Genomic DNA, 12708 nt, shown 5'->3' with positions numbered 1-12708 from the left:
GTATAATTAAAAAGAACTTATAAGATTCTTTAATTTCAGTTTTGAAACATACATTTATTCCCATTTTATATAAAAACTTAACTTATCCAAAGATGATGACTATATTTTCATAATCTGGATTTCTCTAGAGTATATTAGCAAGTAATCCTTCTACTGTCAAAAATGTAAAAGAAAAAGAAGTTCTTGTATTTATATTAGCCCAGGCAGAAAAAAAGTTGTAAAAATATTTTAACCACAGTCTGTAAGAAATAAAGAACAAAATCAAATGTTTCTTTCAATATGAGAGATAAGGACCCATAAGGGAAAGATGAAAAACCACAATAAAACCTGGGACTTTCTCCTCACAGCCACTAAAGAAGTATTTATCTTGTAGACAGATTTTAATTTTGTAATTAAATTGAACACTAAGACACAGCTCTCTCTTAAAGTATCTTTCAAATTGCTTTTATAACAAAACTAACCATAAAAGAAAACAAAATTGCCAATAATATACGAAATAGTATACCTGAGACTACTTCATCATAACCACAAATTTGGGTGAATTACAGTGGAAAACCATAGGAAAACCATACTTACTGCTTACTGTATATGACTCTACATGAAGAAATTTAGCTATGAATTCTACCCCCTTACTGTTGCCCACATAAACATGCAGATGATGTATTTCTTGCTATCTCATGTTTTATGTGCAGCGGGTGGATGTGAGCTATCTGCTTCATAATCCAGATTTGCTCTCTTTTTTGTCATGTTTTAAATCTGTTTACTTTTGGAAATTGAAAAATTATCAGAAAATGTTCTCATTCAGCTAGAGGTTATCTTTCACTGCAAGGTACCCATAGGCTGAAGGTTTTGAAAAATAAATAGCTTGAGCAATAATTTCCTGTAGTAGGATAAAGATCAGTGATGAATGACAAATCTAAGAGTAAAAGACTTTCTTAACCTTTATGCTTAATTACTTAGGAACATGAGACATCAGAAACACAACTCCAATGAAACAGAAGTAAACAGGTTAAAGTGTAAAGCTTAGATATTCCTAAAATTATGAGTAGGGAAAGAGGTGGCAATTTTTAAAAACATAAACATAGCAAAGTAGAAATACATGTAAATAACACTAAGAAAACATACAAGGCAAATTAAAGTCTAAACACTTAGATGCAATGAAGATCTAACATGACCTTTACTCCGCTGTTATGGTTTAATCCCAAATTCACTCCAAATGGTATTTTTTTTACCTGAGCTTTAAAAGCTTGTAACTCTGCTTGAAGCTCATTAATCTTTGCCTCCTTTTTCTGCAATTGAGCCTGACTTTCTTGGTGGTCAGTAAACTCCTTTTCAAACTGAAAAGGAAAAAGAGAGAGAGGAGAGAGGGAAAATGAAAATGAAAAGTACTAGTCTTCATACAAAAATATGACTCTGATGATCTGCATATAGGATATACGTTTGTGAATTAACTTATAAAAGAAACAGTACATTTTTGATAAGTGACACATAGCTTTTGTCTAGGTCTCTCCACCAAATCATTCATTCCCAACAAACAGAACAAGCCAGAGATGAAGTCTGTGACCGCCTTCTCTCCACAGAGCAAACTGGCCTACAGCTATCTATGACCTTGGCGTTTTACTTAAAAGTCCCTAACAGTCCTTAAAAGTCTTTAAAAGTCACATGTAGTTTTGTATAAAATAATACAGAGCAAACTATTGTACTGAGTTGCTTGCCTCCCACCTGCAAAAATTTATACCTGAAATATATCTGACATTTATCAACACGATTCACAACTCTAACTTTATAAATGCATCAATTATAGATATTTTTCTTATCATAATCTTGAGAGATTAATGCTAAATTGTTCAAAGTCTCTAGTACAATACCTTCTTGGAGAAAGGTAAACAACAAAATTTGTGAGTCCAAGGAGTTTTCTAATTTATCTAGCCACTCATCACAGTTCTCGTCTAGCATCCATCCAAATCGTTTCAGGGTGCCACCGTGAGGACTGAAAACCTCTCCTAAGAGAACTGAATTCAAGTAGGGTATTATCTCATAATTAAGAATAAGTATTTGGCTCTTTTTAAAAAAGAAAAAAAATCAAATCATTACAAAAAGACTTAACTACTTCAAAAATATAGCCTTCTGGACATTAAAGACAGTCAAAACTCAACCAGAAAAACAACAATATAAAACTAAACAGTTTACTGAGTGCTTTTGTTTTTATTTAGGTTAGAGGGGAATCTTATACTGCTTTTAATACAGAGATAGTTACTATTCTACAGCTAGAAATCCCCTGGATTTCTCATAGCCTCACACTGACTGATCGCTCCATAGGTGTGCTATTCAATATCATAACCACAGGATACCAGGAGTTATTTAAATGTAAACTTAAATGAACAAAAAGTAAATAAAGTTAAAAAATTCAAGTACTCAGTCACTCTGGCCATTGTAAAGTACACAACAGACACAATGGTGCTGATGGCTACCATTTTGAATGACACACATTGTGAAACATTTCCATCTCCTGTAGCAGACAGGCCTGCTCCACAACATAACCACGCATAAATATGCCTCTGTATTCAACCTTTCTTCTCCATGTCCCCTGACAACAGTGTTCTGGTTTTCTAGCCACTCGCTGACTGCTCCTGTCAATTTTTTATTCAGGAGGTCACACTCCTTAAAATCCACCCCTTTAATATTGGCAACCTACAGAACTACTTTCTCACCCTTCTGCTTGTCTCACTCTACAGAGCTCGCAAGATCGGATCTTCTTCAATCACTGTCATAGCCTAATAGGTTCCACATCCCTATCACCAGCCAGCTATTGATATCTGGATCCATAAATCCAGATATCAATACAGAAATATATATCTCCATAAATATATCAATTCATAAGTATATTTCCAATTTAGTAATTTAGTAATTTTCAAGACAAGTAAAAGGAAAACTATCTCCCCCTCTAGAAATCTTGTTTTCAAATACTATTACTATTTGTAAAAGACAGTTCAAATAATATGATTTCTTTACTCAAACTTTCGGGGTACCATTACAATCACTAACATCTAAGAACCCTCTGGGAGCAAGCCCAAACTTACACATTTCCATTACACAATAAATACAAAACGCACACTTTGGACACGTTCCTCAGTGGTAGAGGACGGAGATAAGAGAGCTGACTGCTTATAAATATGCCTTTATAAGCAGTCAGAGCTTTAGTAAGCACAATGTCTGGTGGTGAAGTAAAAGCAAATGGTCAACCTTAAATCCAAGAAAACTATCAGCAATAAAGTCCGAGAGAGACTGAAAGCCACTAAATGATTCCTGCTGTAGGGATGCTGATTGTCAAGTTTGAAGAAGTGGAGAGCTGGTGAGATGCAGCCAGCATTTCAGGCGGACGGGACAGCACAGTGCACAGGTGAGCGGGAAGCAAGCCTTTGTACGGGGACACAAAGGAAGTGTGAAAACAAACTGCAGGATGAAACTAGGGATGAACACAGGGATGAAACTGTTAAAAGAAAATTTGCAATAAACCACAGAGGTATTCATTTTTCCTAAAGATCATGGAGAGCTAGGAGAGTATGTACTGTAAGAAGATAATGTGATCAAATTTGCACTTTGAAAAAGCCATCCAGCAGCAGTGTAGAAGATAAATTGAAAGAGAAACACTAGAGGCATGGAAATTAGCTGAGAGGAGACTACAGTTATTCAAGCAAGAACTGATTGTTTGCCTGAACCGAGGTGGAAGACAGGGTGTCACAGAAAGGAAATGGGACCAGACACTCCACAGAAGTCTGTATCTGACTGAAAAAAGGAACAAATGATGGGAGTGTATCTAAGATGACCAGAGTGTTGTGTGACTTTTCACGCTGGAAACAAGGTATTATAGTATGGGGTTAAAAATGAAAGGAAGAAAGGCATTTTTAGGGAGAAGACAGATGAATTTGTTTGCAGATATGGTGTTAGCTTTGCATCACTGTAAAAGAACAGCTGAACTTACAAAGGAATAGGTTACTTACAAAGAAGAGATTTACCTCAGAGTTTAGAGGCAAGAAAGCCAAATGGCATGGCCTAGGCCCTATGGCTGAGCTGCTCCTTAGCTACCCAACTCACGGCACAGACGGCAAAGGCAGGATTGTGTGCAGAAATCAGCACTGAGCGCACCATGAACCAGGAGCGGGGTGGATGGGAGGTACCAGGCTCACTCCTTCTGTATCAGAAGCTTTCCTTCCGGCAAGGGCTACACAGAGAACCACTTCATGCTCCCAACGCCTAGGCCCCACATCTCCAACCACCTCCCAACAGTGCCGCTGTGGGGACCATGCTTTCCTACGTGGGTCTTGGGAAGAACACGTGAGACCACATCCAAACTACAACAGATGTGTTAAGCTTGATATCGACCAGCTGTTCAACACGAATTTGCATTCAGCTCCTCAACAGATATCTCAACATTTGACCTCATACTGCTCCCTCACCGCTCACACAAGATGTCACATCTTGGGGTAAATACTCTCTGGCCCTCCTGACTAGATAAAAATTCTGCCTCTAGGCTTATACACTACATAGGATTTTCCACCACAGCAATTATCTTGCTGTAATATGAAAATATCAAAATGTACCACATGCCTTGGTAACAATCATCAACCTGGAAGCTCATAAATGAGACCTTTCCTATTTCACTCATCATGATTCCAGAGCCTTACATTTATAATTAAACTCAATAAATATTTGTTGAATGAAATGATGAGCCACTCCTGTCAGATCGCCCTTTATATTTCAAATGTCTATGTCAATATCATATATTAAATTCTGCCATTCTCCCTGCATCAAAAACCTTTGAGGTCACTTTCTTTTTTCCCTCTTTTACAACTAAGCCAAAGTTCATGGCTACACTGCAAGGAAAATGAATTAATTTATCTTTATGAGGATAAGAATGAAGAAGCCATTGACAATGGTAACATGCACTATCCTATTCCTAGACTAAAATTCAGAGAAAAAAAACATTATTTAGATGACCAGAGGAAAAGGCTAACAAAGCAATTATTGATAATTAGTATATCCCCTGAAAATTTATTAAATCAACTTGGACATACTGAAAGCAACTATATCTCTTATCAAAGAGATAAATTTGTATACTGTTGCCTACATAAGGACCAGATAAAACATAAATTTTGCTTTAGCATTTTCATAATATCCATAGTAAAATCACTACAGCCTGGGGGATAAAATGAGTCTCCATTAAAAGCATACCTTATAAAAACTAATAGGATAGCCCGCTTCTCCAAAAAGAGTTGCTACAGCAATATTATACTTACAAAATTACACGCAAAAATGTCAAGAAACACAGTTAAGGTTGAGGTTATGTTTAATTTCATTCCCTAGGGTAAATGTATTAGTGTCTCTATATAAGAAGGCTGATAATTCAATATCCTCTATATACTTTCTGACATTTTTGTTCTTCATTTTTCAAATTTATGTATCAAAATAAAGAATGTGTCTAGCAACTATGATAGCTTCCTGCCTAAAACCAAGTATTTACATGTGTCCTTATAAAGCTATCAGAGCAAAGTTTTTGCTGATATATACAAAATGGGATGGCAATAGAAACCTTTTATGGAGGGCAATATTTTCTAAGTACACCTAACACATACAATTTCAGAGAAAAAAAAAAGACTAACCTTGAACAAGGTCCTACTTTTATTTGCATTTGAAGCTCACAATTTAAAAACATCTACTGGGAAAGTCATATTTAACTCCATTCATAGACACTGCCTATGTAAAATTGATAACAAGAACAAATTTATACTATTCGAGATATATCCAAATCTAGTACTTGAAGGTTTACTACTACTTTTCAAAAGAACTCAAAGTGTTTACTGAGCTTACGATACAAAGTTGGCTGGGAGAAAGATCATACTACAATATCAACATCTGCCAACTGTAACACTTTTGACAGGTTAAATAATTCATTGATTTGTTTCCCCCACTAAACACTTCTGAGTAACAACATTAGCATACTCATAATTGTTGCTCTTGCAGAGCATGGTGTGACATATGCCAGTAATCCCAGCACTCCGGAGGCTGAGGCAGGAGGACTTCTGGAAGTTCGAGGCCAGCCTGGGCTACAAAATGAGTTCAAGGCCAGCCTGAACTGCATAGTGAAACCCTGTCTCAGAAAGACAGACAGACATAAATAAATAAGTAAAACATAGTTGTTGCTCTTGCCTCTACCTAAAAACCTGGGCTTTTACAACTCACTAGGTGTTTGGTCAACTCAGCAATTCAGAATTTCTCAGATAAATGTAAATGCTTTTTCTAAATTAGTCCTAACTTAGGAAAGGGTGCCTTTCATCTGCAAGTTATGTTTAATATTAAAAGTTTACAGAAAATGACAATTCTTTCAAGATACATTTAGGAACCACAACATAAAAAATGTACAGTCCTTGGAATGGCACCTAACACGCAGGAAAAGTTCACTTTGTGTATATTCATCTTGGGCTGGCTGTGGTGGCAGTAGTAGTAGTGTGGTGATTACTGTTACTCCACCAAAATGAGAAGCCAGACTTAGTAATTCAAATTGGAATGACTATTCAAAAATGTGGAAACTTCCACCAAGAAAATACACTTCATAGAGGCATGCTAAACTAGAGCTCAAAGGTCAAAATACTACTTTAAAGAAAAGTAGGGAATGGTTGGATAGTGAGAAATATTAGTAGGTTGAAGGGAACCTGGTAATATATGCTAATTTTGGCCTAGGAAGGCAACTTTATACAGCTTGACATAAAATAAAGAAGTTATTTTAATCGAATTAAAAGGCAAATTAATCTTTCCCAAAATTTTACATATAATTTAAACCTTACTGTTGTAAACTATGACTTCAGAATTATTTAATATTAAAATTTGGATTTTATACATTTTGTTCAAGTAATCGTTCACACATTGAAAAATAATGCTTTCTACTTCTTATATGGAGCCAGGAACTGTTCCTACTGCATGCATAATAAAACAAACAAAAATCTCTATAAGTTTATTCTAAAGGGAGAAATAGCTAATATATTCATATGTACTGTATATGTATATAAATACAAAAACTATGTAGCATATCAGAGGACAATAAATAGAAGAAAAACATGAGAAGAACAGAAAAAGTAAAGGTGAGAGGAGGAAATTAGTGTTTAAACCATACAATGGTGAACAAACAAGTCCCCTTGGAGAAGGGCGTTTGTGTGCATAACTAAAGTACAAGTAGGAAGGTATAACAAGTAGCCTCTGAGCCCTGGTCATGCCTGTGCTTCCAATATAGTCTTGCTAACTTTTAGTCAAAGTTACTTACTTTCTTGTGAAGTTCTGATGCTTTTTCTTCAGACTCTTCTAGTTTGGCTTGATCTATGCAAACATCTAAAATTGCAATGACAAGAAACTGAACTCACCATGACTGTAACGGTTTATAAAGAAAAATTATAGAGAAGAATCAGAAATATTGCCACTGATAAACAACACAAAACTATTACAATGTTGGAATAAAGACATTTTTTTAAAAAAGCAGAGTACCCAAAAAACCACAGCAAACCCAAAGATTAAACCAACTACAACTTTAAACTTTTATCAGGCAAGAGGAGAGTTCAACTTTAACACAGTACTTCAATGGTTTCTATTATAATTCCACAGATATTCTCAAAGAAGAAGAGCTGATAGCCAATACAAAGCCATGCTAATAAACACAACATTGGGGGAAAAGAAATAACTGCTAACATGCTCACTGCTCCCCAATGTGAAAATACAAAATTTTAAATGAGAAATCTTAACAAGAATGAAATGATCTATAATGCCAAGTACAAGAGTTTATATAGAGAAATCAACTCACTTACATACTAATAAAATTTGGAAATTATGCTTATGAAGAACTAGGCAATACATACTAAAAATTTAAACACACATTTTCTTTCAATTCTATTTTCTAGAACTTTGCCTTTGGGCAAGAATACTCATTAAAATATTGTTTATTTTAGAAAAAAAAGCACTTGAAATAAAAGTTTATCAATAATGAATTAAGTAAGTTATATATTTATATGGTAGAATATTATGTTGGGATAGTGACTCATATAAACTATGATATATGTTATCCTTTTTAATGAAACTAAAACATAAACATGGTTAAAAAATTACTGAGCAGCTTATAATGAAAGTCCACAAATCACCACACCCAAATATCTGCCCCACTAAATGCATCCTTTTATTTATCCTCTTTGCTATATTAGATTATGTTTCTGTATAGCTTAATTGAAATATGTGCATATTATTTATTTATTTAAAACATTACAGGTAACATTATAAAAGATGAAGACATTGTTCTCTGCGTGATCCCAATTTTTTTTTACGTGTACTTAGTAAATTTGGCTGGCTCATAGAACTAAAGATTTAACCCTCTGATTCCTGTTACACAGACAGTATCTCCTGACTCCCACTATAAGATATCAAGTTATCTATTATCTGTGCTTCCCAATACCTTTCTCATCTACTGCCCAACCTCATCTCTTCTTTATTCATACAAATACATTTTCTCCTGTATTTAAATCTACATATTTGTTCTGAGCTTTTAAAATTAATAAGTACAATACATTTATTATAACTATGTAAACATGTTTCACTTATACAGCCAAGCAATATTCAAAGATTACACCTTCTTCACAAGAGTTCAATGAAAAGACACCATAGCTACTCAAAAACAAATACCGAATGTCCAAGTAAAATTTTTCTAACACTATTCAAAATTATTCCACATTTTAGTTTGCCCCATATTTAAAGTATGTTTTTTCTTAATTTATGTGTTCCCTTCCTGCTTCTTAGAAGTTTCAAGTTTTTCTTTACACAGAAATCAGCATGTTCATTGTCACTGTAACACTGATATTACCCAGTTTCCTATTCCCTCTGTTCATTTCCTTCTTCTTCCTGGGCTTACAAGAACAAACCATCTTGTACAGACATAGTTGAAAGGGGGGAAGTGTTTCAACAGCCTTTTGAGAGCATTATGGGATTTCTTCTTTGATGTTACCCCAAATTTGACAGATGAAACTGAAATAGTTACGCGGGGGCAATAACATATATCAATGCTGAACTCGTTGCTTTAAGATCACTGGTCATTGTTACATTTTTCACTTATTTTTTAAGCCTAAGTTGAATTTGTATCATCAGGCATTGGTCCTCTGGAAAAACTGCGCTGAGTCCTGTTCCTCTGCAAATACATTTCTGTAAACAGGACCCAAAGAATCACACAGTGTAATATCCCCCACCCCACTGAGTGCTATTACCTTGATTTATAACAAGATGCCAACAGTTTACCCACCATGGTTTTTGGCAACCAGTGCAAGATAGTAACACAAGTAAAAAAGCATAGAACGCCTTAGTGTTATAAGAAAATAGTTTTGACTATTAGGATCCCCTGAGAGAGTCTTAAGGACCCTCAAAAAATCTATAGGCCACACTTTGAGAAGCAATACCCTAGAGCTAACTCATGAAATAAGATATCTCTATTTAAATATTATAAAAATACTCACCTACAAATTGACTTAAATCTAAATCTAGTCTTTTGCGGTATGTAAAGTCGTGATCAATTCCATCTCTATGCAACACAATCTGAGACACACATTCGTCAATTAATTTGAAGTACTGTTGTCTAAGACCAAAGGAAAGAATAAGCATGCACTCAATTAATTAATGTAATTACACAAAAAATGTAATTTTTGTTAAGCTTGACTTCAAAATCCACCATTTACTATTTTATAGTTTTAACAAGTAATGCAACACACTTAACATGCAAGAGTAAATAAAATTGTCCTCACTTTCCTTCTAAGGATTTCATTTTTTAAAGCTTGTAGGAAATCAACTACAATTTTCTTATAATTTGATAATTTGTCCATAGTAAAAATAATTGAGATAAAGTGATAGGTACTTCAGTGTTCCTCAGAAACTGTTGTCAACTGTCCGCTATACCACCCTGACACAGCTACCATTAACTCATTTTATTAATACAAACAAAACTCTTTCCTAAGAAACCCTATACAATGTTCTTAAAACTACATAGTTTGTTTTCAGAATGCAGAATCAAAAACTGACAATGAATTACATGCAACATCAAACTATTATTTCTTAAAGAAAGTGGACAAATTTGGTATAATAATGTCAAAAAATCAAAGTTTAACTGAAATCCTCCAAGAGGGTTCATGTTGTTACTGTAGCTAAATTGTCCATCTACATTTCTAGTAACTGTAACAGAAGAACACTCTCTAAAGACTCATGTCAACAAATGTGAAAGACATACACAAAAGATTTTGTAAATAAAATCAAAATAAAGCCATGGAATGGAAACTATTTGAGAGTGTGTTTGGAGGTCCTACCAGGGAAGCACAGCTAATCCTATACCTTTGACCAAGAAAAACGTCCTCCTCTGTCAGGCACGGTCATCCTCTTTGGGAGGGATACACACAGAGCACTGAGGGAGGAAGGGGACGCACCCTTAGCCAGCCAGACCAGCAAAATCAACCCTGGCAATCAATGCAGTCACAGAGGTCGCAACCAGGTCACCTTCACATTCAGGAATTGGTACTATTTTAATAAAGCACAGTACTCCACCTGCAATCACCAGGAATTGTTTCTTCCCTCAATGACTTTAATAACACACTTTCCCTCTCCCAGCCCTCCCTGTTACTTATGTAATGCCCCTTGGCCACTGGAGCTTTTCCTCCCTATAAATTATGACCTACAGCCCTTGAGCTGTTTATCTTACACCTAAAAAACATGCAGTGTGATCAAATACCACAGCTATACATTAGCAAAGACAGTTAATGCTCATTAATTTTCATAAAGTAGAAATAGTCAAGAAATTGTTCTGGTGTATAAACCAAAGCAAGAAGCTTTTATCATCTGTGCTTGCCTCAGTTTTCTCAAAAACATTAAATAATGTCATAACCTAATACTTGAGACATTATAATTTCATTTATACTAGGAACATACATTTCACACACATATCTATCACATTTGGAAATTTAGAAGATGAATCATAATTGTATACTAATGTTAAATTTTTAAAAGTTTTGTTTAACACAGTCCATTTTGTCATTTTAAAAAATCACGTTAGTAAAATGTTTCTCAACACCACAATGCCCAATTATGAATTCCTTCATAATTGAGCTAAAATTTTATGTTAAACTTTATTCAGCAGGCAAAATTAACAAAGAATAATTTGCTTCCAGATCCAGAAATGTGTGATCTACAACATAAGCTCTAGGAACAATCCCTGTGAGTTAGTTCATTCATCACAGAACTATGTGAATAACTCAATTAAAGAATGAACATAAATTGCCATTATTTCAATACTAAAATACCATTTTTGTTGGAGGATACTGTGAAATCATACTCACATTATCTGTGGTATTTTTAACAAATATAAGACATATATCTTCCATATACATTCAACTAGCATGGTATTTTACACCTACTAAATCATTCATTCTTTGGTACTGAACTGAATTTGATCTCCTCTTCTAATTACCTTGTTGCACTTCATTTTTCTTCTCTGAGAAATAGGAACTACATTTCTTCAGAAATAGGGACTACATTTACATTTTAGTAAAATTTCCTTCTATCTCAAAGATGAGAAACTGTGTAAGAGTCTAATTTTTTACAACCCTTAATTTTTAAAAAATGAGAACATTTTGCATTCTGCCATGTTAGTGTTTTTTTTGTTTTGTTTTGTTTTTTTTTTTTTTTCCGGTACCAGGAATCAAACTCACGACCTTGCGCTTGCCAGGCAGGCGCTGTGCCGCTGAGCTAAATCCCCAGCCCTCTGCCATTTTAATCTGTTAGAAAAAATGAAAAGTGATATTTGTTCTTATAAAAATGAAAAGTTATATTTGTTCATATCAGAAGCCATTCAAAAGGATTATTAGAAAAGGTATAGTCTAAGTTCAGCTTCAGTAGGAATGAAGGTAAAACCAAGAGAACAACATCCCTAGAACTGTATACCAATAAATTTAAGGTATACTGTATACAAATAAAAAGCTAAATTAGTAAAATATTTTAAAGACAAATATATGACAAAAATATGTATATGACCACAATGATGATGCAATCTTAGAATAAACCCATAGTCTTTTTTAAAGAATAAACAACAAAATGGGGGGAAAAACAATTTTCTTGGACTTGAATTCCTGTATTCTACTAAAAATGATAGGATCACCAGAGAATGTCCTACAGCAGTTCACAATTTTATCTGTTCTGAAGACAGACACATCAGTCCCTCCTGGAGTTCAGGCAGTAGGATCAGAAGTCATACAAAAGACATAGGCCTTGTAGTTCTGCCACATTCAAACCTCTAGACACTAACAACTGCCTTCAATGCATGGGAACTCAAACCTGTGCACTATACTCATTTTCAATATTCCAACTCAGTCTCAAGTTACAGGTCCATGAAAACACTTGCGCTCCACCCTCTGGCTTCACCCAGAGAATACAGCCTGAATGAGGCTTTTCTAACAAATCCTCCCACTTGGAATAAAGTTAGGGAAAGACAGGTTACCCATAATTTGAGAACAAAATTTCACCAAAATTCAATTTATGCCTCTGCCAAAATGACTTTGTATTCAAGGATCTTCGTTTCTCTCGAAAAACCGTAATAGATGTGAGAAGACGACATAGAGAACTTTCACGGAGCACACAGCATATGCTAGG

The 12708-nt window shown here is 34.7% G+C and overlaps 1 protein-coding gene across 1 annotated transcript in view; it reads right to left on the bottom strand.

The window, feature by feature from the left end:
* Positions 1-12708, bottom strand: part of Diaph3 (diaphanous-related formin 3) — a 453636-nt gene that overhangs the window by 286779 nt on the left and 154149 nt on the right. The window contains 3 exon segments of the mRNA XM_005374208.2: positions 1233-1337; positions 7316-7380; positions 9537-9655. Of these exon segments, the coding sequence (XP_005374265.1) occupies positions 1233-1337; positions 7316-7380; positions 9537-9655 (289 nt within the window).

The sequence above is a fragment of the Chinchilla lanigera genome, unplaced genomic scaffold (assembly GCF_000276665.1).
Source record: "Chinchilla lanigera isolate Chin_1 unplaced genomic scaffold, ChiLan1.0 scaffold00003, whole genome shotgun sequence".
Classification (NCBI taxonomy): Eukaryota; Metazoa; Chordata; class Mammalia; order Rodentia; family Chinchillidae; genus Chinchilla; species Chinchilla lanigera.
The sequence above is the reverse complement of the archived record's forward strand: the minus strand, read 5'-3'. Positions and strand labels throughout refer to the sequence as shown.